At 39.2% G+C, this 27,246-nt stretch overlaps 1 protein-coding gene across 8 annotated transcripts in view; it reads left to right on the top strand.

Moving 5' to 3' along the window:
* The window catches only part of CNTRL (centriolin), an 83,796-nt gene that overhangs the window by 25,722 nt on the left and 30,828 nt on the right, over positions 1-27,246 (top strand). For 5 of the 8 annotated variants that reach the window (XR_007146325.1, XM_047830132.1, XM_047830130.1 and 2 more), the window contains 11 exons: positions 4,098-4,217; positions 4,770-4,998; positions 6,344-6,453; positions 8,462-8,656; positions 12,770-12,923; positions 13,992-14,212; positions 17,183-17,359; positions 19,715-19,849; positions 23,146-23,291; positions 23,942-24,149; positions 24,634-24,813. Coding sequence is in view for 7 of the 8 variants with exons in the window: in XM_047830132.1 (XP_047686088.1) it covers positions 4,098-4,217; positions 4,770-4,998; positions 6,344-6,453; positions 8,462-8,656; positions 12,770-12,923; positions 13,992-14,212; positions 17,183-17,359; positions 19,715-19,849; positions 23,146-23,291; positions 23,942-24,149; positions 24,634-24,813 (1,875 nt within the window). In the remaining variant the exon portion in view is untranslated. Of the gene's footprint in view, positions 1-4,097; positions 4,218-4,769; positions 4,999-6,343; positions 6,454-8,461; positions 8,657-10,938; positions 11,119-12,769; positions 12,924-13,991; positions 14,213-17,182; positions 17,360-19,714; positions 19,850-23,145; positions 23,292-23,941; positions 24,150-24,633; positions 24,814-27,246 lie in introns of those variants that run through there. The other 3 variants (XM_047830135.1, XM_047830133.1, XM_047830137.1) reach the window with 3 other exon arrangements.

The following is a 27,246-nucleotide window of genomic DNA, read 5'->3' as shown; positions in this document are numbered from 1 at the left end:
TGGGTCTCTCAGTCAGTTGTGTCTGACTCTTGATTTCATCATCTCACAGTTTGTGAGTTCAAGCCCTGTTTTGGGCTCTATGCTGACAGCAAGGAGCCTGCATGGGATTCTCTCTCCCTCTTTCTCTGCCACTCTCCCATTAGCATGCGCACATGCACTCTCTCTCTTTCTCAAAATAAATAAATAAACTTAAAAACAAAAAACAAATATAGGGGCGCCTGCCTGGCTCAGTCAATAGAGCACATGACTCTTGATCTTGAGTTCATGAGTTCAAGCCCCATGTTGGGCATGTAGCCTACTTAAAAATAAAAAATAAACCTTAAAAATAAAATACATATATAAAAAACAATACTTACTATGGTATGACTTTGACTTGATATTTATGAACATTTAATAAATTTTCCTGAGTTACTGATCTTTTTTATGTTTTGCTGTGAATAAATGTTTTGTTATTTGTCAACAGTTTTTGCTGGGCTTTTGTTCACTATTTTTGGCTAGAAGACATTGCTCTTATGTTATTTTTACCATTAACCATTTAAAAACATATTTACATACAAAGTTATTATATATTTATCATAACAAATTTTGACAACACAAATGTATACAGTAGACAATGAAGGTTTCACTCTTTCTCTTCCCTATTCCCTGGATGTTAATATATATTCTTTTTGTTTTCTATGCTTATAAAATATTATGTAATGTATATGTAATTGAATATATGTACCTCTAAATATCGTGTGATAAAAAAGAAACTTCCTGTATTTTTGATTATGCATCTTATTCTTTACAAAACAACGCATATAATAGCTCTCCAAGTTAAAAAACATACCCACATGTGCATACACACGTACACACAAATCTATTTTTTTCAAAGTTTGTATTGTGTTCCACTATATGGGTACTCCATAATTTAACCTACTCTTATTGATGAATATTTAGATTGCTTCCACTTTTTTATTAGAAACAATAATACAGAGAAAAATCCATGTGTGTATATTCGTATGCATTCATAATAGTAATTCCTTAGTATAAATCACTACAAGTTGGGGCATTTGACTGGCTCAGTTGGTAGAGCATGTGACTGAGTCTTGGGGTTATGAGTTCAAGAAAAAATTTAGGGGCACCTAGGTGGCTCAGTTGGTTGAACATCTGGCTCTTGATTTTGGTTCAGATCATGATCCCAGGGTTGTGGGATCAAGCACAGCATTGGGCTCCACACAGAGCGTGAAGTGTGCCTGAGATTCTCTCTCTTTCTCGCTCTGCCCATCTTCCCCACTCATTCTCTCTCTTTCTTTAATTTTAAAAAAATTAAAAGAAATCACAAGTGGAATTACTGTGTAATTTGCATCTTAAATTTTAGTAAACATTAAAAGCTTATAACAGCTTTATACTTCTATAGCAGTGAGTGAAAGAGCCTAATCCCCCACTTGATATTATTATTTTGAACGTGTAAATAGGATAGGAAAAAAGTAGAATCTCATTGCTTTAATTTCACTTTTGTTTAGCTGTTGGAGAGTTGAGTATTGCATATGTATTTGCCTGTTCTTCTTTCATTATTCCAAAAGACTATACTATGTTACAAAAAGAATTCTGGATCTTATTCTAAGAGCCTACTTTTGAAAAACACTTTCCATTATCTTCTGCAGACTATTTGGTGGTAATATTTTCTTTAGTTGTATAATGCTTTCCAGTTTTATAAAGTAATTCTTCAGGTAGCAGGTCAATTAGCCTATAAAAGAAATGTAGTGACAATGAAGTAAAACTTCTGGTGCCATTTAAACTGTAATAGTCCCCTTCTCCTGCCACCAACAAATATTAACTTTAATTAACTTTAATGTTAATATTACTCTTTGTCTTTTTGCAAGTCCTGCCAGCCTCACAGAGTCGTGAGGACCAAGTAAGGTAATACAGGTGAAAATAATTTGAGTTGAATTAATAGGTAATGGAAGGTGGTACATCTGTAACCTAGTCAGAATGATGGTAAAATGTGTCCATATAAGAATGGTGCAGGTTCTAATAACATTATGTTCCTAAGGTAAGTTTTCAGTAAAGAGCAGCTTCTATTTAACTACAGCTTAACTCCCTAAAGTTCTCCAGGTGATGGTCTCTGTCTGCTTTTTTCTCCTTTTAGCCCTTGTCTTGGTTTCTTGCAGAGCATTTTCTGCCGATTCTTTATTCTTCCTTAAAGGTAGTTCCTTCAGGGATGAATTGCATACTGTGTTTTTCATGGTTTGCATGATACCTTGTATTAATATGCTTATGTACATTTTAAGTGTTGAATCTGGCTTGCCTTCTCAAGAAATGTGCTTGTGTGTGTGTGTGTGTAATTTTTTTAATTGATGTTTACATAGGACTGTGAATTTGTGAAGGAAAGAATTTGTATCATTTTTCTTATTGGTAAATATGTTAACTGCAGTCAACTCTTGGTTATCCACAGCTAGTACCATAACTAGCCTTACTTTCCAGGGCCTTAGACTCCTCATTTGCTCTCATTTATGCATTTCTTCAGCAGACATTTATTGAATGCTTACTAAATGCTACGCCTAGCTCTATAAGAGACACAAAGGTAATTTTAAGATGCACAGAGTATGTATCATTTGCCTGCAGAGACAAGTCCCTACATTGTCCATGGATCCTGTCACATTTGCCTTTGTTTGGGCCTTACTGCCAATGATCTTTCTTTGGGAAGAGAAGCCCAAGATTAGTTGATGCTGTTGGTTGTGAGTTGCCTTCTTGAGATTCAGGGACTTAAGAGCGAGCATTCAGTGAGAACATCAATGTGGGTAATGAGCTGAACACCCTGCAGCAGCAGACAGAGTGTTGAATTTGAAATCCAGGAGACTTGGAATTGAACTCTGCCTCTTCCACTACAAGTTGTGCGATTGGGCAAGTTATCTAGCCTCCTGGTGCAGCCTTTATCATCTCATAGGGTAGTTGTGAAGATTCAGTGAGACAGCACACGTAAAAGAGGCTTAGCACAGTGTCTCCCATACAGTGAGTACTTGATCAAGATTACCTGTTATCCCAGTTAGCCTTACTTCCATTTTGATGGATAATCAGGAGATGACTGTAAGCTAAATCCTGCACGACTTTGATTTCCTGGGCCTTGTAAAATGTTCCTGTTTGTTTATGTCTTATTCTCTTCAGCTTGCATTTTTATATTAATGAAGTTTTTCTGCATGTTTTTGTCTGGTAACTACTATCAGACCCTGTCAAAAAATAAAAAAGACAAAAATCACTTAGCGGACCTTTGAAATGAACTCACCGGATTGGTTTAGTGGAAAGGGGGCTCATAGTGGTAGTTAATAAAATATTTAGCATCTGCCACTAATCTCATGTGTAACTTTTGACAAGTCAGCTCACCAGTCTAGGACTCAATTTCTTTATTTATATTTCAGAGAATTAAATTGGATGATCTCTTTTCTTCTAGCTCTAAAAATTTCTAAGAATAAGTAAACTGTAATTATAGTAGAATTATTTTATTAAAAATGTAATATTACATATTGGGATCCGATTGACATTATTTACATCTTTTATCCTCTATTACAAAGAATAATGTTCAGAACACTGAGATACTACAGCAACAACAGTACAACAATTAAAACCAGTCTCTTAATTTCCTCCTTCTCACTCCTTCTTCTGATTCCTTTGTAATTAATCCCAAATATCATTTCCATCCATAATTTGAAGCTGCTATTAAAATTGTAGAGTAAGTTAAATAAATTAGTGTTAATTACTGGAAAGTCTGGAAGCAGGTACTTAATAGATTACATAAAAATAATTGATACAGAATTATTTTCACGTTTGGATAAAGCAAATTTAGATGAGTTTTTAAATCTTTATTCATTAAATCTTTATATCCTGAAATAGCATATAAACTTCAAAGGTCTTTTATGTGATCGCTTATGAAGTGGTAATTTTATATGGCATTCTTTATAATCCTTTAGAATGAAAACAAAATGCTGTGAGTGTTCTGCTATTTGCTGCGAGGTTTAAAACAATCTAATTATTAGCTATGATTAGAACTTGCCATACCATCATACTTGTATACTAACTTACTGACACTGTATGTTGTTTCATATCAAATTGGACCATAGCTAAAACAGAAGACCATGGAACTAATGCGAGCGTGTCAAAAACAGTATGAGATGGAACAGGAATTGGCCTTTTATAAAATTGACGCCAAATTTGAGCCACTAAATTATTATCCATCAGAGGTGAGTTAAACTTCTTAGTAATCCACAGTTAAAGCCAGCAGGGAGTGGAGTGGGGGCAGGCAGATGGTGGAAAGAAATGTTCAAAGGACTTTATCAGTAATCATTCCACTTTCAGAGTAAACATATTTTGCTTGAAACAGTGAATTTTTGGTTCAGTAAGTTAAAGCAGCCTCCAAAAAAGGTAAAAAGCCCCAAGGGAATCTGTGATTCCAATGAATATCGTAATATTATTTCATAAAAAAGTCAATTATTGCCATTTATTAGGTGGGGTTTTACTTACATATCAGCTAAGAAACCAAAATAAAACACTGAAATTTCTGGTTTGAGAGATTAAGCAATGCTAATAATCACATACCTGTAGGCAGTTCTTTAATCAACCAAGCTAAACCCACTCTTTGGGGAGGGAAGAGGAACACCTTGAGACCATTTTTTGTTTTAGTTCTTTTTTGGTATGTTAAAGGTAAGATAAAAAAAAAAAAAAGTATATATTTTTTACCTGGCTGCTTAGAAGTTACTTATTAAACCATAAATCTTTACTTATTTTGCTTTTAGTATGTCGAAATTGATAAAACCCCAGATGAAAGTCCCTACATTGGCAAATCCAGATATAAGAGAAATATGTTCACTACAGAGAGTTACATTATTCCAAATGCCCAGACCATAAAGATCGTAAGGATGGAGCCAGATGAAGGGGAACAACTCAAAAGTGAGCACGTGAACTTGAGAGCCCATATGCCACTGGACATACAACTGGAAGACAAAGAAAAAAAAATAAGTGCAGGTTAACAAAAGTTATTTTAAATTCTTTAAAAATGTAAAAAGATTGGATATATAGGTGAATTTCGTTTTACAATTCTTTTGAGTAATCATGCTGAAGGTTACTGTAGCGTTGTTTACATGAAAAGCCTAAAACAAAAGTAGTAATTCATGGAGCAAATTATTTTTTAATAATTCCTGTGACGTTGAAGAATGGGGTTCTTGACAGTAATTTGGTGGCAGTATGTCCAGGGGATCCAAGAATGCTTAAATCTTGACCGGCCAGCAGGTCCTTCTCACCATTGGAGCTGCACACTCAAAGGCTAATTGGTCATAATTGTAGCAAGTACACTTAACTGATTACTATACATGTAGCCAAAACCTAAAGCAGTACTTTGGATAAGCTGGATCAGTGCACCCTCCTCAGGCTTGGGCCTAAGACCAGCTTCTGACTCTTCCTAACCTGTCCCTAAACATCCGATTGAAAGGATCTTACCACTTCCTGGCAAGTCACAAAGAGGAAGAAGTCAATCCAAAAGGGTACTTAGAGACCCTGCTAATGGCAAACTCCACTTACTCGGTGGGCTTCATGGATACGGAAGCAGAAAGCAGAACTGAGTTTATGCGTCCCCTTAGTAATTATGGTCCATGGTGGGGCTCTTTAACAATCCAGTGGAGTAGCTCATCTTTCCTTGGTTGGTAGCTAAATGGAAAACAGGAAAGGCCAGTAGAGAGGCTGACTTGGAGAGGGGAGAAGAGAGACCTGAGATATCCATCTCATACACTCTGTACAAAGTTCTGGAAGAGGAAAGCAGAAATGAATCAGATATTTGTGTAGACTAGCTTCAAGGGGCTCATGGTTTTATAGGAGGCAGTTTTATAGGAAGGGAAGGAGACAGAGAAATTAGAAGTTTGAGGTAGAGAGTAATTGATTGGAGATCACCCCCACCCCAAGCTGGAAGAGTGTTCAGTGGTGAATTTCTTGATTTTGAGCCCTATCATAAAGTAATTACCTCAAATACAGGGTTTTTGTTACAGCTTGAACTTAATTATAACTTAGTGACAAAGAAGTGTGTATCTATCAATAAAAACCTTATTTGCTCAAAAGAGTTTAGTATTGGACATAGCAAGTAAAGCCCCTTTAATGCTAAGAATTTTACAAATTATCAATTATAGTTCTATAGCCTATGATGAAACTAGAGGTTAACTGAGAGGAAAACTGTCATAAGAAATTACTTTTTTTTAATTTCTGTGATCTAGAATGACAATTTAATTGGGAGGAGGTGGTTATTGTGAAGAAAAAAATCTCATAGAAATTTGAGAATTCAAGATTTTTCTTGTGTCTGTCTGCATGGTTTTTAAATTTGCAGCGCAAACTCGACTGTCAGAACTACATGATGAAATAGAAAAGGCAGAACAACAAATTTTAAGAGCTACTGAGGAATTTAAACAACTGGAAGAAGCAATACAGCTTAAAAAAGTATGTAAAAGCAAAGTAGCAATGCAAGAGGAAATGCAAAATATTAAAGGTTTTCTCCCTTCATAACCACGTAAAACATCTTAAATCAGTGCTGCCTAATTAATTATGGTGTAACAATTTTCAGAGTCAGCTTTGGTTCTAGCATTTTCCAATTACAGTTTCCTTCCACCCATGATCACATCCTATTAGTGTTCTATAAAGTACGTAGAAGTAAATGACGTCTAATTTATGTAAAAATACGTGTTCAATAGGAAAGTGTCTCCTTTACCCAGGGAAGTTGCTGTTTCCTGTTGTATCTGTTGTAATCTGATTAAGCACTACCCACCTTTAAGATCCTGGGACCTAGGTTAAGAGTCAGCAGACATCTCTACTATACATGAACATTATCAAACACAAGCAGCAAAAATGTCAAAGATATAAAATATGGTGAACAAAAAGAAGTAATTAATACACTCTCGGCAAGTTTGTCATGCAGAAGTAAGCAGCTCAAACCCATGATGTGATTGCACAGGGAGAAACTTAAAAAGGAAGTATTTTGACAGTTTTTCAGTGTGTAAAAGGTTTCAGTTATTTGCAACTTGTAAAAAGCAGTATTTCAACATTATGATGGTAACTGCATTCATACCACAGTAGGTAAGGCAAGAATGTGAAGTTCAAATTGTAGATTATTTTAAAAGATACTCTATTGTGATTTTAAAATTATATACTAACTAGAAATTGATTCAAGTTTATTGGAAGCTTACTATATGCTAGTCCCTGTCTGGGCTGGGCCCAGAGTGATGAATAAAACAGGTATGTTTCCCTCCCACATGCATAGGAAATAGGTAATGAACAGTAGAAAAAAAAAAAAAAAAGGAAAAAAAATAATATAGTTAACAATGTGTTATAGTAACAAAATAGAAAATTAGGAGAGGCAGTAAAAAAGATATAATTTAGATTGTGAGGACCACAGAGGCCTCTCTGAGGAGGTGACATTTAGGCTGAAACCCAAAGGACAACAAGGAGCCAGCGAGGCAGAGTTAGGGGGTCAGGTATTCCAGGCAGAAGTGAGAGTGTGCACAAAGACCTTGACACTAGAGATTGCTCCGTGGAGTGAGGGAGAGTGTTCCAGAAGATGAGGGTAAAGAGTAAATAACCTGTTTCACAGGCTGTGGTAAGGGGTTTGGATTTTATTCGGAATGTAATGGGAAGCTTTTGAAGGACTTTAGGAAGTTAGAATGGCTAATCCTATTTGTGTTATTGTGAGGTTACTCTGGTTACTGCATGAGAGCAAAATGGGGTGAGGGAAATGGAAAGAATGGGGATGTGTCCCATGTCTCAGGGGGCTGTTGTTGAGTCCAGGCAAGAGATGACAATGGTTTGGACCAGGAGGGTGACGGTGGATGCGGAGAGAATGCACACTGATTGTCAGCAAAATGTAGCAGTGAACTGATCAGGCTTCAAAATGCATTGGAAGTGGGACCTGAGGTGAAGGGAGCCATCAAGAAGGAGCTTACTAATTAAAAAAGAATGTTTTATAATAAATGTTGGCCAGAGCTTATATAAATAGATTGATAGATGTAAATAATGTATATAATGTTGAAATACATGGATGCTTATAAAATGTGCTTGAAAAAAATTATTTTAAATGAGTACATATAAGCCTACATTTTTCATTACACTATTAATTTAGATGACATGCTAGTAACAAGGGTAAGGGCGAAGTGAACTACCATTAATGTTATGGTTATTATTATTAATAATTTACAAGTTGCTTATACTGAATGACAACTTCATTTTTACCTATTATGAGTTTTCATAAACTTTTATAAAGTGAGATTTTCCTCATGTAATAAGCATAAAAATATAAGATGAATGGAATGCCTAGGTGACTTTTACATTAACTTTTATTTAAAAAACTGGTAGAGCACAGAATACCTTTTAGAATTTTAGAAATCATCGTCTTTAAATTTGTAAATCACTGTTGCTATCCTCTGTTAATTCTGTTTTGGGGTGTGTGGGGGATTAGATTTCAGAAGCAGAGAAAGATCTTCTTTTCAAGCAGTTGGGTAGTAGGATACAACTTCTCAATAAGTTACGCCAAGAAGTTGTGGATCTCGAAACACAGATGGAAAAGCAAAGGCAAGAAATTGCTGAAAAGCAGAATGAGATCAAGGACCTGCAAATAGCCCTAGATAGCCTGGATTCCAGAGACCCAAAACATGTAAGCAAATGGAGAGATTTTGGCTTGTTTTATGGGGACTAGAATATCATTCCATCTAGAAATTATGTCTCTTCATTTTAGCCCCAGAGTTCTTTCTGAAAGTCTTTGAGTTTGATGCACAGATTTGAGTGATATATATGTTTATGGATGTGTGTGTCTGTCATATATATCTGGTTGTGTATTTTATACCTGTGTGTGTGTGTGTGTGTGTGCGCGCGCGCATGTGTGTGTGCGCGCGCATGTGTGTGTGTGTGTCTATCACTGTGTTGAAAACAAAACCTAAGGCTTGAAGGAGATAGCTTTTAATAGAACGATAGATGCATGGTACTTATTTTTTTAAGTGACTGAGTTTCGTTGTATTTCATATCAAGAGAAACCTGCTGCAAGGTGCTGTCCAAACCTTTACCCTTTCTCTTTTCTTGCCTTATTTTCTTAAGAACAAGGTGGTGAGATGGGAGAGCTGAAAAGGGTCCAGAATCCTTTTCCTACCTCTTTAATCCTTTATGCAAACATTCTAAAGCTATTTGTTTCATATTGTTTTGTTTCTTCCTTAAAAAAGGAAACATTTTTCTAGAGTGTGTCCTCCTATGTGGCCATAGGTGGGCAGGTGGCTGCAAGATGGAGTTAAGTTGTCTCTGTCTTGAGACGTCTTAGTAATAGCTTACATTTTACCCAGTATTGGTAAAAAAGGAAGTAAAAAAAAATTCCTGCATATTTTACTGGTATGCTTTGAATAATAATGTTATATTTTAAAGGAAGTTTAAAATCTCTGGATTAAGAGATATCATAGAATTTGACATGGTAAGAACAATACACTGTAATTACTTTCAATATTATTAAGTTATTTAATTATCCCTTTAAACATTTTCATAAAATATCATAGATAATTTTTTTTGCAGGCCAGCTAATTTTGAGAAGAGGTAACCTTATCATTCACAGACATAAGGTGTTTTCTAACAAAAGCCTAAGACTAGTAAAATTGAAAGTAAAAGAGGACTTAATTATTTTACAGAATTTTCCTTATGCGAAAAAAGTGTAGATTTTCCAGTAATATGTCATATGGTCAATAATATATATATTTTAAGTTTATGTATTTTTGAGAGAGAGAGAGAGTGGGGGAGAGGGAGAGAGGATCCAAAGCAGTCTCTGCACTGGCAGCACAAAGTCTGACATGGGGCTTGAACCCACAAATGTGAGTGAGGTCATGACCTGAGCCAAAATCATGAGTCAGATGCCCAACCAACTGAGCCACCCAGGCTCCTTTTTGGTGTCGTTAAAGCTACTTAGTTTTTAAGGTTACAGCTTTAGCCAAAGCACCAGAGGATGTCTCTCTTTAATTTGTTCACCCTGAGGGAGTGTCTTTTTTCTAATTTGCACAAAGTCACCTTCTTGGCTAGGTTTAGGCTCCTGTTAGGCCTCACATTCTACAAAATACAAACATTTTAGCAAGAGGGAAGGAATCAGGAGTGGGATCCCAGCATACTTTTCTATAGGTGTGGATAGACTTTTATCCACTTAAGTTTTATTATCTAAGCAGATAGAATATTTTTCTATGTAGCAAATAGAATTTAAAAGTAAAAGTTTTTGAGAGATTAGAAAACAGTATGTCAGTCTGCGATTGGTGGAAAACAAATATATTAAGTGCCAATGATGTTTTCCATTATGCTGGGGTTTTTTGCATATACTGGTGAGGAACTTTCTCACAGCGTCCATATGGTTGAGGACATTTTTTAAAATTTTGCATAAGATGAAAGTGTGATTTTAAAAGATGAAGTGATTTCCTAAAATCACCTTTTTAGGAAGAGGCTGAGCCCATGCTATGCTACTACAATGACCCTTTCCCCACAAAGGAACTAAAGGTGTACAGGGATTAATTATTTTTAAAATTAGCTAAGAGCCAAACCTAGGCAAGTTTTCAACAAACGAAAGCTTTTAACCAGGTTTCTAAAGGAAAAAGTACTATTTAAAAATCAAATCCCATTTTAGCTATTAAAAAAAAAAACAAAAAACAAAAAAAAAAACTTCATAGGTAGAGGCACAAACACCACAGCAGCAGCAAACATAATAAAGGAAGATTTGTGTTGTTCTTCCCTACCTGGCAATGCCCTGTGGAAGCAAAAGGTAACTGACTGTTCTCTGTAGGGAATTAGCCTGTAGTAATCTGTTGCAAAGGCTGTGCGTGATTGGTCCTCGGAAGCTTCCTGTGTTGTGATTTAAAGCACGGAGGGTGGGGCCTGCCCGCAGAGGCTGCTCGTGATTGGATGGGTTGGGCTGCCGCTCACTCTCCGCCAAAAATGTGGTTTGAAGCCCTGGGAAGTTACTGAGACTCCAAGCCGATGACAAAAATGTGGCTGTCAGAGAGGGAAGTACACGTGAATTTGAAAACAGCCTTAGAAAGTGTTCCGCCCACAGTTTCCCTGTTCTCAACGGCTCAGTTCTAACAGGACAAATGTTAAGTTAAGGTATGATCCTTTTCTCTCTCTCTCTGTGCAAAAGACTCGAAAGGAGGAGGAGTCAGAGATGTAAGTTCCTGTTTTTATAACTCTTGTGAGCGCCACAGTTGTGAAAATCGCAGAATCTACTTTTGCTCCCATGTGTTTAATGCAAATCATTGGCATATTGAGCTTTTTTGGGTTTTTTGCCCTGCGTGTAAAGAGATTTCAGTGGAATTTTTAATGGTGAATTTTAAAGGTTTATTAAGAGAGACATGAATGCAGGAGGTTTTTGTTTTTGTTTTAATTCTTTCTTGAGCCATACAAATTCTAAATGTACTTAGAATTTAAGCTGTTATCTGCACTTACCTTTCCAGAAAGATTTCAGATTAGTGTTAGGAGGGCAGAGAAAGAAAAGTTTTGAAAATTGCACCAAGTTTCTATTAAACAAAAACCATCTGACCAGGCTCTCATTCACTTGTTCCTTAAAAATGAAGAGACTTTTCTTTCTTGGCTTTGGTGGCAGCAGACATCTAAAATTGAGAAATGTTCTTTTATAATCAAATGGGTATTAGCCATGAGAGCCTTGGAGTTGGCTCTTCGGCCTGTGATACATTTCTTTCTCCCGCTAACGTTCTCTTGGTTTATTGTTCTGTTCCTCTGATCCCGTGGGGGCAAACCGGAGCCCTGAGGATGTCAGTGCGAGGCCAAAGGTTCTCTGGAGAATTATTTTGTCTCCACATGAACAGTTGCCTCTAAGGAAGACCTGGGCAAGTCGTTGGTACATCTGAGATTCCGTTTTCACATGTAAAAAGAAGGGTTAAACCAGACATTGATTCTCAATTGTTGTTGTTTTTTCTTCCCTGAGCCCACCTGGATGTACAATCCAGTTTTCAGTTGACAGTAGCTCCCTAATGCGGTGGCTCTGGGGTGTGAGTGGCTGTGTGAATATGGGAAAACTCAGTTTTCCACCAGGGGCATATATCTTGGTAGAGGAGTGTGCCTCCGTGTGGCCCTCCATCTTGACAGTGACTGGGCTGAATGGTGGAGGTCTCAGCTACCAGTGTATCGAACCTAAAAATCATGTGTTTCTTTGTCTAAGGAATCAAAAATACACTTGAATTCTAAGTAAGTATTTCTTCCATGTCTCTGTTTCTCCCTAAGAAACCTTTTTTTTAAAAGCGTGTTTAATGTGCTTTTCTGATTAAAAAGGTATTGTCTATTACAAAATGTTTAGTACTAAAAATATTCATTAAAAAAATCTGTAATCCTTCCACCCAGATATAATTCTTGTTAACATTTTAGAATACACTCATTTTCTATGGCTATACTGAGTATAAAAATCAGTTAACATTTTGGAAACCAATTTTAATTGGTTTTTAATGCCCTGCAGAGAATATTGAGCTTGGCTACATTACCTCGTGGCTGTACCCTTGGAAAAATAATTTAATCTCCTTGATTTTCAATTTGCATATCTGTACAATGGAGGTGATTTTCAGATCAAATTATCATGAGGTTTAAACGAAAACCACTGTGTGAAAACAACACAAGGCCTGACACAAATAGACTCAAAACGTTACATTTTATTTTCCGTTCTGCCTTTTGAAATGGTAAGCATTATTCTTTTTTTTAAGAGTATAAGGAACTCAGGACTTTGTTAATTTTTTTTTTTTCAATTCAGTGCCATATGAAGGCTCAGAAAAGAGGTAAAGAACAACAACTTGACATCATGAACAAGCAGTACAAACAACTTGAAAGCCGTTTGGATGAGATACTTTCTAGAATTGCCAAAGAGACTGAAGAGATTAAGGACCTTGAACAACAGCTTACTGAAGGTGAGAATTTAAGATTTAAGGTAAATCAGTTCTAGTATTAATAAAAGACAAGTGACACGCAGGCAGGCATTAATCCTGATATGCCTCAGTTGTTCGTACTAGTGTTTGATAGGGAAATATTTGCAGAGTACCCAAAATACTTGTTTCATCAAAGTAAAAAGTAAAAAAAAAAAAATTCAATTTTAGTTTTGTTGTATTGATTCCTAGTGAGTCAGGTCATTGCATTCAGTAGGCTAGAAGCCAGTGTATAATCATGGTAAGCTGGGGCATGTCGCTCTCTTTCAAAGCATATAATCCTTTCAGGAACAAAGAGCCCATTGACACCGGGGCATTCAGTTTCTAGTTATAAGGAGAGTATGGGAAGAATTTAGGACCTACATTTGCAATGCAGATTGAGATTGTGACTTTGCCATAATGGTGGGAAAGGAAGATAATATAGGTTGTAGTAGTGTAAAAGGATCCCAATCCCCGTTTTGCCATTATCAGCTGTGTGGCCTGGGACAAGTTATTTCTGTCTCAGTCATTAGTTGTTGGCAAGATTAAACGAGGTAGTGTTCGTAAAGTGCCTGGCACATGGTAAGCACCCAGTATATGATTTGGTTGATGGTTTGTTTTTTTTTTTTTTTTTTACAAGTCTTCAAGTTACATGTTTATGCTGCCAGTCTTGGATTAGTCTTCTATGTTGAGTGGTTTTGTTTTGTGTATCTAGCGGCAAGAACTCACTGTGTTGCTGCACATTTTTCATTATTTTATTTGGAAATTTATTTAGAAAAGTTTACTTTCATTATTTTATTTTAAACTTTTTATAGCCTGAATTGAGCATTTTATAAGCAATGCCCACTGAATATACTGTTTTTATTGTGTAGCTACTTAGTAGTCCTGTACTGTAGACCAGAGAGGGGAAAAACTATCATTATATCTTGAAAAAGAAAAAATGAGATAGTACACCATTTACAATTTCATTCTTAGCCAGTAACAAATAACTAAGGAGACTAAATGCTGTGGTTCTATATCTTGAAAGCATTTTCTTGTATACATTGTCACCTTCCCTTTTTCCATTTTGCTTAGGACAAATAGCAGCAAATGAAGCCCTGAAGAAGGATTTAGAGAGTGTCATCAGTGGGTTACAAGAATACCTGGAGACTATCAAAGGCCAGGCAACCCAGGCCCAGAATGAGTGCAAAAAGCTACAGGATGAGAAAGAGACATTGCTCCAGAGATTGAGTGAGGTCGAGCAGGAAAGGGACCAACTGGAAATAGTTGCCATAGATGCAGAAAATATGAGGAAGGTATGATTTGTTTCTTCTTACCTGTTTCCTGAGCCTCAGAAGTAGGTGACGTCCAAATTAAGATAGCTAAGGAAGTTAGCAGCTGTACAATCTGAAATGACAAAAAGTCGCAGTGGCTATTTAGTGGGGTTCCCCCCCCCAGGTGTGACACACTTGGAATCATTATTTTTCCTTTACTAAGAAAAGGAAGGTTATTTTAGCTGAATTTCTATCTCTGAAATGTGTTATCCCATAACTCTAAACGCTGCGAAATTGTAGCTGTTACATTAGCTGTATTAAGTGGTTGTTATTTGTACAGCAAAATTAAGCACAACATAATTTTCTCGTTCATAATTTTAACTATTTACCAAACAAGAGGCCGTGTTGTAAACTCTACCCTTCTATACCTGGCTTGTTGCCATTCATTTGGAGATTTCACTTGATCTGTTTTAGTTGTTTGACAAACTTTATCTTGCATGAGAACCCATATTCCCAAATTTCATCCCTCGTAGGGTTTGTGCTGGAAGTTTGAGGTCATATATGCAGCATTATGAAATTTCTCAGGCAGATAAAAATGTTAAAAATTGTTTTTAACACCATGCACTCACAACTCAGCTTAAGAAATGAAACTACGGATATATTCGAAACCCTGTGTGTACCTCCTTACAGAGGTAACAGACTCTTGATATATTTATTTCCCTGCATCTCTCTTTTATTATATATAAAGTCATCCATAAGCAATATGTAGCATTGTTTTGCACAATTTTAAGATTTATGTAAAAGATATCATAGTGTACATATTCTTTGGTCACTTTTGTCTTCCTTCCTATTTATGTTTTGGGAAATTATACACGTTGATACATATAGCTCTGCTTTGCTTATTTTTGTGAGGGTATATAGCATTCCGTTGTAGGTAGCTACCACAAAGTTATTGCCTATCCGTTCTCCTCTTGGAGGACATTTAGGTGGTTTCTGGTCTTTTGCTATTACAATGTTGAGCGTAACATCCTTGCACACAATCTTGAGCATGGGGACTATGTTCACATTGGAACTGTGAGTCAGAGGGTATGTGCCTGCTCAACTTCATTACATGTCAAATTACCATCCATAGTGATTCGATCAGTTTCCACTCCAACCAGCAATGCGAGGGCCACCACTATACCACATCCTTGCTAACACCTTAGTGTTGTCCAACTTTTATTTTTTAAGCTTTTATTTTGAAATAATTTTAAATTCACAAGAGAGTTGCAAGAATAGTCCACATAACTCACTGTACCCCGCATTCAGAGTCCTCAATGAATATTTTGCTACATCTGCTTTCTCTTCTTCTCATATATAATTTTTACATACTTTTATATGAATTTTTTTCTAACCATCTGAGAATTAGTTGTAGACCTCATCCTCCTTAGCTTCTAAATATTTCATCGTGTATTTCCTAGGAACAGGGACATTTTCTAACATAGAATATCTAAGAGAATAATTATCACATTCAGGAAATTTAACATTTTGTCAGTTTTATTGTTTGCCAGCCTGCTGAATTTGAAATGGTATCTTTTTATTATGAAAATTTTACATTTGTAAGGAAAGTTGAGAGAATAGTTCAGCGAATATCTATATGCTCTCCCAGACTCAAAAAATATTTTGCTGTATTTGGTTTTTTCCCCCTGAGTTATTTGAAAGTTGGCAAACATCATGACATCGTCCCTTAAGTACATATCTCTTAAAAATCAGGACATTTTCTTACATCACTACGATACCATTATTACACCTGGAAAAATTAACAATGATTTCCTAGTATCATCTAATGTCTGAACCATGTTCAGATTTTGCCAGTTGTACCGAGAATGCCTTTTACAGCTGTGTGTGTAAATGTATGTGTAGAGACGAGGCCAGTGGTCCCATAGGGTGTCCCACATTCTGAATTTGTCCGCTTTTTTCTCGTGGTTTGTTCAGCTTGTTCCCCTTATGCTCTAAATAAACTAGTATCTGGTTTTAACTGCATTTTCCCTTGAATACCGGAGAGACTGGGCACCTTCCATTTGTTAATTTGCTATTCAGCTTTCCTCTTCAGTGAATTCCCTATTCATGTTTTGTGTCCATTTTTTCTCCTGGATTGTCTGTCTTTTTCTCAATGATTTGTAGGAATTCTCTAAATATTCTGGACCTTTGTTGGTTATATATGGAGTTTGCATTTTGAACAAGCAACTCAAATAATTCAGACCTCCCCGAGAAACTCTTCTGTGGAAGTTCTTATCACAAGAGCCTCCTCTTTAATCCAGAATCATTTGATCCAATTCTTCGAGATCCCAAATAAATAGGTGAAAGCTGTAATGTTTAATCATAAAAAACAGACAGGCTAAAATGAATCAGAACTGTGGTACGCCAATCAGTATGTATTTCTGTTGTCAGTACTCACTCGAGTTACTCTGTCATCCTTAATATTAGCGCTAGTCCCATTTTGTTCTTGTAATAAGTGAACATGCTGTGGTTTAATAGAAGAGGGTGCGGGCTTTGGAGTCAGAGATCTGGGTTCATATCCTGTCTTTTTAACTGCGCAGCCCTGTGCAGTTTACTTACATGTTCGTTCTGTCCTCTTCTGTGAAATGAGGATAATGCCGTGCCTTACACGGTTACCGTGAAGGTTCAACAGAATACACGTGAAAGCATTTATTCCAGTGTCTGATGGAGAATAGTCCTAACGTTTTATACCCCTCTCTTCTTACATATTCAGGCACATTTAAAGTATCACACAGATGGTTACTTTGGAAAACATGTCGGTAGCTTACTGACTTTTCTGATTACATTTAGTCAGGACTTTGGTTTCCAGCCTGGATAAGCACAGCCTGTGGCTTCATTGTATTGTTAATGAGGGCTTTCTGTGCCAGGCCAGCATTGGCTGGCCATTTGGTTCACAGTGCTCAGGTTACTTATGATGGCTTGCGGATGCTTAGGCAGAACAGAGGGTTCCATAAACATACCGAATCCTTACAGGAGCTCGCAGAACTGGAGAGTGCCCTCCAGGAGCAGCATGAGGTGAATGTATCCCTGCAGCAGACCCAGGGAGATCTCAGTGCCTATGAGGCTGAGCTAGAGGCTCAGCTGAAAATACGGGATGCTGAAGCCAGCCAGCTCAAGGAGGAGTTGGAAAAACTTAGAAGGTTCAGCCAGGTAAGCAGCAGCATAAAGTCATCTAGAATCCAAGCCCTGTGGTCTTAGCATACCAGCCTTTCTTTAATTAAATGCAAGATTAAAGACTTTGTAATATACTGTATATGGAATGATGGGAAGAGTATACATTTTTGGAGTCAGATACTCTGAGTTCAGATACTACCTCTGTGAACCCCTGTGTGAGCATGCAGATCACGTCATAGCTCTTGAGCCTCTGAAAAATGCCTCCTTGTCTGTAAAAGGGGTTATAGTGAGGATAAGGGAAATACTGGGCACCAGAGCACCTTGTTCTATGTTATTTTGCTACTTTCTATTTGGGTTGGACGAAGTATCTACTAGTTTATATTGTACTTGCAAATTAGAGAAATAATTATTCACCCAAGAACCGCTTACTGATTGGCCTTTGAGGGCCAGGTGCTGTAGATGCTGCAGTGACCAGCACGGACACAGTCACTGTCCCTGTGGAGCTGACAGTGCAGTAGGTGACACGGGTGTGGGAGAAAGAAAGGGATAGCAGGGGAGGGGTGGTCAGGGAAGTCTGCCCTAGAGAAACTCACTGAAAGGGTGAGTTGGATTTTGCTGTGCAGAGGCAGCGGGGGTGCAAAGGGAAGGGGTAAGGGACGAATGGTCTAGGCAGAGGCAAGGAGAGGTGCATTTGAAGTGCTGAAAGTATGGCTCTTGGATGCCAGGAGCAAGAAGAAGGTAGGCAGGAATGTGAGAGATCAAGGCAGAGAGGCAGACAGGGGCCAGTTACAGTGTATTCTTACTCAGATTAAAAATGTCATTTTCTTCGGGGCGCCTGGGTGGCGCAGTCGGTTAAGCGTCCGACTTCAGCCAGGTCACGATCTCGCGGTCCGGGAGTTCGAGCCCCGCATCGGGCTCTGGGCTGATGGCTCAGAGCCTGGAGCCTGTTTCTGATTCTGTGTCTCCTCTCTCTCTGCCCCTCCCCCATTCATGCTCTGTCTCTCTCTGTCTCAAAAATAAATAAAAAAACGTTAAAAAAAAAAAATGTCATTTTCTTCAGCTGTTAGTCACATAGGCTGCATCTTTCGCCAGGAAGCCCATCGCGACCTTCCTCTTGTGCCTGCTGGAAATCTGGGTTCAGGATCCTGCTTTGGTTTTCCTATAGCCTGTGCTCAGTTAAAACATTTTATCATGTGTCTGATAATCATCTGTTCAGACTGTCTGTCTCTCTTGCTAGACCCAGAGCACAGTGAATACCCAGATTGTATATGCTCGTTTCTCTTTTCTCAGTGCCTGGTCACGAAGGGGGTCAGTATGCACTTATTGGATGAAAGTGACATAAAATAAGATAGTTTAAATCCCAGGAATGTATGTAAAATAGCATTCGTGTGATTAGAAAAGGAAAAAAAAAAGTCATGCTTATTATAGTAATTATGTTAATTTGTATCCCTTTACTTATCAGATATCAAAACCACTTGACAATTGTCAGGATTATATTTCTCAAGAGTACCAAGGTTTACAAAACTACAGTTGATAAGATCAGAGTGCAAAAATAGGAAGCTGGGGGAAAACAATTAAAATGCCAGAATAAATACAGATTTCTAAATATTGGTAAATAAAATGGCATCTCATTTCAAATAAAAAATAAATTCTCTTAAGTTTTCAAGCCAGCCTTTACTAGTTGAAGATCTATTCTCCGTTGTATTTCCATTTTCCTTTTTTTCCCCCTCGTGAGTCTTGACAAAAGTGTTATAGCAGCCTAGCCTTTTCACAGATTTACTGGGTATTAAAAGGGACTCTTCCCTTCTTGAAATCAGCACTGCCAGAATTGGTCTTCAAGCCATATGTTGAGGGTACGGAGCATAGCAGTCTCTCCCTGACCCACAGATCTCTAATTGGTGTACTTTAGCTCTATGAAGTCACTTGAGATGCTTGTTAAATGCAGATTCCTGGGCCCTGTCCTCGAGCTTCTGGCCCATTGAGTCTGAGAGGTAGTCTGGGCATCTGCATTTTTCACAAGCACACCAAGTGATTTTTGATGAGGACCACAGTTTGAGAAATACTGGTCTGAGGAAAAGAGGAGCAGTCTCTGTTGAATCACTCACAGAACTCTCAAAGGTAGGTCCTTGGGCCCAGCGCTGAGATTCTAATTTGGTATATCTGGGCCGAGCCCCTTGTGATGTCTACTCTTAAGTGTTAATAGTTGAAGGAGACATGTGAAAAAGATGAACTTGGGCTTTGAAATCTGAGCGTACGGACATAAAATGGAGTTACTATGAAACCATAGCTAGCAAGGAATTGTGCGTGTATGTAAATTTATTTATGGCTTTTTAGATTGAAAAAGCTGTTGCTGTTTTATGTTTTCATATCATTTGCTTCCCACGGCAATAGTTAGAACAGTCGGCCCTTCAAGCAGAACTTGAGAAGGAAAAGCAAGCCCTCAGGAATGCCCTCAGAAAAGCCCAGCTCTCCGAAGGAAAGGACCAAGAAAACAACGAGCTCCGCACGCAACTTAAACAGCTGCAGGTAGAGACGTGTTCGTCCAGGGTGCATTCTCACGTAGGACACCCTAAGGTGTTGCTGCCTGTAGTCAGACCCTTAACAGCCTGTGCCATGATGTTGTAGGCTACTTGAATTATTAGAAGAGAAGAATTCTGGGTGGGACGGTACCAGAGCCTCTGTCCTCTCGTGAGCCCATCGTTGTAAAATTATGAACATGCGCATCTTTTGTGTTGTGGTGGTGATGTGAAGAGACGGAGGCAGTGTCAGGAGTAAAGAGCCAGTGCTGTGGAAACTCACGGGTGACAGCCGTACCTTGCGCTTCTCTGAGAAGCAGATTTGTCACCAGACGGAGCTGAAAGGATCAGATGGGTGCATTCTTCTTCCCCTGAAATATCTTTGTGATTATCCAGGAATTTAGCTAGAGTGGGCTGCAGAACTTCTTAACTGTAAACAGTGTTCACAGTCGCCTTCTCAGAAAGGGTTCTACTAAAAATGCAGTCATTTTACATCTGTGGGGGTTTGCCTTGGCGGAATGTCTTTACTGCTACTCTCACAATAATCTGCCCGACAAACTGCCAGAGAAGCAGGTGGACAGGATTTTCCAGACAATTGAACTCTCTGAGAGAGCACAGATGTCTGAGTGAACAAGTACCTGGATCAACATTCAGGTCTCCAAATCCGTGAGGCCAAGGGCCACTTGGCTGACTGACAGGGCGGGTGTCATACTTCACCAGAAATAAAGGCGCAGAGTTGCCAAGGTCTTAAGGGAGGCTTCTGGGCAGGGGGGGTTGTGACAAATAAGCCTAAACAGCTCACCCACATTCTCTCCCTTATTTCAGGGTCTTGGATATTTTTTCCTTAAAGTTTAGGGAAATGTAACCTAGAATTTAATTTTTACCTCTCTCAGTTTAATTTCTGAGACAAGTATCAGAAAAGATGTGCGCGTTTTCCATTCTCGTTTGAGTTGTGTGTGTGTTGGCTGCTCAATAGATTATTTTTTTATATTTACCATGGAAATTTTTGAATCACAAAAATAGAATAGTCTTATGTCCTTTTGTTTACCCTGCTGAAACAGTTCCCGGCATTCTGCCATTCTTGTTTTAGTTAGTCCCCTTTTATATTTTTTGGCTGGAACACTTCAAAAGAAAATCTCATACATCTTTATTTCACCCACCTACTTCAGCATACGTCGCTTCAAGGGACTAAAATGTGTTCTTCGGGGGCCTTCTCCTCCAAGGTAGAAACCGAAGTCAGCTTTCCAGAACACTAGCCCATGCTGTGAGACTACCTTAGTTAAAACTAGGCCCTTGGCCTACTAACCTCTTGATAACAGAGTTCAAGTTAAACTCACTCTGCATTTGTCTTTGTCAGACAATCATTTAGTTGCAGTGAACCAGAACCTACTAACACTAGCTCAAGAAAGGAGACAGAGCTGCTCTATCAGTCAGTCTTTCAGGAACTACATGGCTCTCTCATTCTCCTCTGTCTCTGTGGGTATTGTATTTGGCCCAGCATTGACTCCAGCCCCAAGCTGACATACCTTTACAAGGCCAGCTTTTACAGATTTGACGATGTACTGGATCTTGGTTCAAATTTTGGAGAGAGTGAGAACTTGTTTCCTGGCTAGTCTGTGGATTGTTTGGCCTTTGGTTTGATCACCTGTGCCCAGGATTAGACAGTAGTAGAAATACGGGCACCTCAGGGCAATGTTCAAGACAGTTTACAGATAACAGACTCCAGATGGGACAGGCAGTTAACATGTTCATTGCAATCCTGAATTCTCCACTTTAGTTAAGAGTGTTTCACTGAGTTTGAAGTAAATCACTTCAGGGCAATACAATCAATGTCTTAGGATGTAGAACAATTTTTCTTTACAATTTAGGGTGATTTTTAACAGTTTTCTTTTACTTTCTTTCACTCAGTTTGTCACCAGACTGAGCTAACAGGGTCGATTGGTGCATTCTTCTTCCCCTGAAATATCTTTGTAATTATCCAGGAATTTAACGAGAGTGGGTTGCACTCTAGTGCAACCCCTTTCAAGGGGCATTGTATGAATTTAATTCTTGGATCCACATATGTTTGTTTGTTAATAGTGAAAATATGCTGGCATGTAACAGATACTCCCACAGAGAATTATATAAGCTATTAGAGAAGCTTTAGTATTAGAGGTTTCAGTTTTTAGTTGCTTGGCAGAGAATTATGGGAAAGTTGTTGGTTTTGGTTTTTGGTTTTTGGTTTTTTTGGTTTTGTTTTTTTAACTTTGAATTGTGGACATTTCAAACACATACAAAAGTAGAATACTAAAATGACTCCTCATGTACATATTACCCATCTTCAACAGTTAGCAACCCGTGGCCAGTGTTACTCCATCCATAATGCCTGCCATACCCCAACCCTCCCACTTGTTCACACACTGAAATATTTTGAAGTAAATCTGAAAATCTTACTTTATCTGTAAATACTGTACAGAGCCTTAAAAAAGAAAAAAAAAAAACATATACAGATACCTCTTTATATCTTAAAATTATAAGAATTCCCTAACATCAAATTTTAAGATTATCTGTTTTTACAAGTGTTTGTTGGAACCAGGATCCAAATGAAGTGCACACATGGCATTTGGTTGACTTGGTTCTTAAGTCTCTTGTAGTCTATAGATGTCCTCCTCCTTTCCCCCTTTATGTTTTAAAGAAAACCAGGGGCACCTGGGTGGCTTAGTCGGTTAAGCATCCAACTTTGGCTCAGGTCATGATCTCACAGTCCGTGGCTTCAAGCCCTGTGTCGGGCCCTGTGCTGACAACTCAGAGCCTGGAGCCTGCTTCAGATTCTGTGTCTCCCTCTCTCTCTGCCCCTTCCCTGCTCATGCTCTCAATCTCTCTCTCTCTCTCTCTCTCTCTCTCTCTCTCTCTCTCTCTCAAAGATAAATAAAGATTTTAAAAATAAATAAAGAAAACCAGGTCTTTGTCCCTTGGAGTTTCTCATCCTAGATTTTGCTGGTAGCATCTTTTATGGTATTGATTAACATGGTCTTAAACAGAGGCTTATTTAGATTCATCTTAGTTACTTCTCAGCAAGAACATAGGTACTTGCTTTCGTATCACATCAGGAAACATCCTAATGCCTGGTTCTGTCTTTTGTGACTTTAGGTTGATCAGTAGATTCAGATGCTGTCAGCCCAAGTAGAAAGGGTTTTTAAAAAAAATTGGTAAAGGGGGGTGAATAAAACTATCATATGACAAGGAATACAGGCTGTGTATGCGGATGTGCATGTATTTTAATTTCGTTTGGTAACTTTTACCACCCCATTATACCACCATCCATAGGATGACAATGACCTGTTAAAACAGCAACTTAAGGATTTCCAGAATCACCTTAACCATGTGGTTGATGGTTTGATTCGTCCAGAAGACGTGGCAGCTCGTGTGGATGAGCTAAGGAAAAAACTGAAGTCAGGAGCTGGGGAAATGAGGTAATGGAAAGTTGGGATGGGACCTCCTGGTGTTAAGATTGCCAAGTTATGAATGTGAGGTTCATATGGACTCACCTTCCTAAGTTACGCTAATGGCTGATGTCTTTTGTAAGGTTTCCCAAGTCATATTTCCATGATTGAGACACAAGATTGCTTCAAATTGCCTGTCACTGATTTTTTTACATTTTAAATCTTTCATACTTTTAGGTATTCTTTAATTTAAATTAAATCATTTTAATTAATTTATTAATTTAATTACTTTAATTAATTTAATTTAATTAAAACAGAAGTTTTAAGAGTAACGAAAGTTCATTGCATGTGGTCCGGAAATAGAGCCACATTATGCATTTTAAATAGAAAATCAATTTCAGAAGAAAGCCCAAGGTGCATTTAAATATATGGAGGGGACATTTATTCTTTGAGCAAACATTGTTAGCCTGCTAGGAGCCTGTGTTTTCGGAGTGACGGCAGTCATTGGCTAAAACATTGATTCGCACTTAGGAGATGCTCAGTTGCTCTGTGTGCTGATTCCCGTCACTGTTCCACGCAGCTCCTTTTAGTCCCGCACTGATGTTACCGACACAGTTTGCACCCAGTGTCTGGCATGAGAAAGAAGAGGTCACATACCGTCTTTTTTCCCCCCTTACCAGAATCCATACTCCTTCAGATGTCTTAGGGAAAAGTCTTGCTGATTTGCAGAAACAGTTCAGTGAAATCCTTGCACGCTCCCAGTGGGAAAGACAGGAAGCACAAGTGAGAGAGAGAAAACTCCAGGAAGAAATGGCTCTGCAACAAGAGAAACTGGTGAACGGACAAGAGGAGTTCAGGCATGCCTGCGAGAGAGCCCTGGAAGCGAGAGTAAGAAAGGGGCCTGAGGCAGCTGGAGGGAAGCGTTCGGCCAATACTCCTGTTTTTCAACAAATTACAGTGCTTCCTTCCTCGAGTAAATACAGTATAATTACTGTTATTTTCACTCTTAACCAGTCAGACTGCGTGCGACTAAAATTCAGCCCTGAATATGGTTATTGAGATCAGTCAGGCTTCTTTGTGGCTGTGTTTTCCTTGTTCTGGAAGCAAGTGAGAAATGTTTCTGAACCTGTGGGTAAACAATACCATATTGCTAGGGTGCAGTATGATGCCAGAATCTGATTTTTCTGGATGTAATTATTTTAATGATGAGGCAAACATTAAAATGGATCCTAGAGAACATTCAAGATAAAACCGCCCCCTGTAACTCATTAGTACAAAATGTCATTATGCTCTTTAGTAAAATGAAATGTAGTTCTCTAAGAAGCTTATATTCTGCTTAAAAAATCATCTTCAAAACTTGATTTTCTCACAGATTAGTTTTGATAAGAGGCAGCACGAAGCGAGAATCCAACAGTTGGAGAATGAAATTCACTATTTGCAAGAAAATCTAAAAAGTATGGAGGAAATCCAAGGCCTTACAGATCTCCAACTTCAGGAAGCTGATGAAGAGAAGGAGAGAATTCTGGCCCAACTCCAGGAGTTAGAGAAAAAGGTGGGGAAGACTAGGGGAGTGTGCCATCTGTGTCCCTGTGCCTGGACCCTGCCCCCGGGGAGCAGGCCCACGGTCGCCTCCGGCAGCATTGCTGGCTCAGGGGAACTGGACCCAGGGGAACCCGGGATGCATTGTGGTTGAATCAAGGACCCGAGACACGGTGGTGCCATGGTAGATGAAAACGAGAGAGCTGGCGTGCGAGGAGTGACTTTAGACTCTTGAGTGCCGTTGGCAGGAGTTTGCCTCCTCAGAAATCCTGTGCACAGTTGGACACATCCACGGGAAATTAGTTTTTAACTCCTCATCTTCCTAATCCTGCGGCCTCTCTTTGAGCTTCTCCATCCCCCCTCAGCCATCTCCTCCCGTGGTCACATCGTCGACCTTGTCCAGTTGAGAAATTGTGCCCACCCCCTCTGCAGTCCCGAACCACAGCACCCCTCTCTGTCTCTCTCACTGCGCCCCCACACTGACGATTTCTCAGCCTCCCTCACAGTTCCAGGGCATCAGCCCCACCTTTTCTGTCTGTTAGGCTTTCCTGGCCGTATACCTTGTTGTCCAATTTAAATTCCATGGTCCACCACTGTAGCCGTTTTTGCAAAAGTCCTCAAATCCCTTGTCCTTTTCCATCTCACTTACCTGACAAAACTGTAGCCAAAAGCTTTCTTTAGGCGGATGCCCATGCTAAGCATTCCTGCAGAAAAACAGCAGCCACCAGGCAAAGTGGTATCACTGTCATCAGCCTCAAATGGGCAGCGTTCCCCTTCTCTCTGGGAAGTTCACTGTCCTACGCCTCACCGTTTCATACCTTGTCACTCCCCACACCTCCCTTCTCCCTTCTCCCAGCTTCAATGACGTGCTTCGTACTTCACTGAGAACCCTTCAGTTCCCAAGTCCTGTTCAGTCCACCCGCAAAATACATCTGGAATATAGGTTCTTTTTTTCTTCTCAGATGCCACCACCCCATCCAGCCATTACTTCTCGTCTGGACAGCTGGTGTGGCCACCTGACAGTTCTCCCATTCCCACTGATGACCCTCCTCCACACAGCAGCCAACATGCTCTTTTTTTTTTTTTTTTTTTTTAAATTTTTTTTTAATGTTTATTTATTTTTGGGACAGAGAGAGACAGAGCATGAACGGGGGAGGGGCAGAGAGAGAGGGAGACACAGAATCAGAAACAGGCTCCAGCCTCTGAGCCATCAGCTCAGAGCCTGACGCGGGGCTCGAACTCACGGACCGCGAGATCGTGACCTGGCTGAAGTCAGACGCTTAACTGACTGCGCCACCCAGGCGCCCCAACATGCTCTTTAAAAACATAAATTAAGGGGCACCTGGGTGTCTCAGTCAGTTGAGACAGTGTGGAGCCTGCTTGGGAGTCTCTCTCTTTCTGCCCCTAACCCCCTCCCCCAAATAAATAAATAAACTTTAAAACACTAACATGAATTGGCTCTTGTCAGCCCCCCTCATTTCCACTTTCTTCAGCAACTTCTGTTGTTATAAAAAAAAAAAGACCCAAATTCTTAAGCCTATAAGGCCCAGCATGATTTGCCTCTCCTTAGCTCCCTCTTATTATCACCATGCTCCTTCTTTCAGTTCCTCAAAAATACTAAGTTCTCCTGACCTTTCTGCATGTCATTCCCTCTCCTGGACCACATTCTTCCACCCTCCTCTCTGACTGCTCCCTCCCTACCAATCTAGGTCTCTCCCACAGTCTCTCAAATAGTACTTCGTTCTGTCCCTTGATAGCACTGACCACCATTTTGGGTTATATGTTTTTCTGAGTATTTGTTTAATATCCATCTCTCATAAGCTCTTTGAGGCAAGTCTGTTTTATTTATCGCTGTATGCCCAGTGCCTGACCCAGTGATCCCAAGGGACTGGTCTATCACTTGGTGATGGTTCCAGGAAATGTTTTTCCAATGAATGAGTGAATCTATGATCACTGAGGTCCTTTTATAATGTTTTTTTTTTTATGTTTATTTATTTTTTAATTTTAATGTTTTTATTTATTTTTGAAGGAGAGAGAGAGAGACAGAGCATGAGCGGGGAGGAGCAGAGAGAGGGGGAGACACAGAATTCGAAGCAGGCTCCAGGCTCCCAGCTGTTAGCACAGAGCCCAATGCGGGGCTCGAACTCAAACTATGAGATCATGACCTGACCCGAAGTCAGATGCTCAACCAACTGAGCCACCCGGGAGCCCCTTTAATGTTTACTTTTGAGAGAGAGAGAGAGAGAGAGACAGACAGACAGACAGACACCGTGAGTAGGTGAAGGGCAGCTAGAGAGGGAGACACAGAATCTGAAGCAGTCTCCAGACTCTGAACTGTCTGCACAGTGTCCAACGCAAGGCTCAAACCCATGAACCGTGAGATCATGACCTGACCCAAAATTGGGCACTCAGCAGACTGAGCCACCCAGGCGACCCTATGATCACT

This window comes from Prionailurus viverrinus, chromosome D4, assembly GCF_022837055.1.
Source record: "Prionailurus viverrinus isolate Anna chromosome D4, UM_Priviv_1.0, whole genome shotgun sequence".
NCBI classification, from domain to species: domain Eukaryota; kingdom Metazoa; phylum Chordata; class Mammalia; order Carnivora; family Felidae; genus Prionailurus; species Prionailurus viverrinus.
The sequence above is the reverse complement of the archived record's forward strand: the minus strand, read 5'-3'. Positions and strand labels throughout refer to the sequence as shown.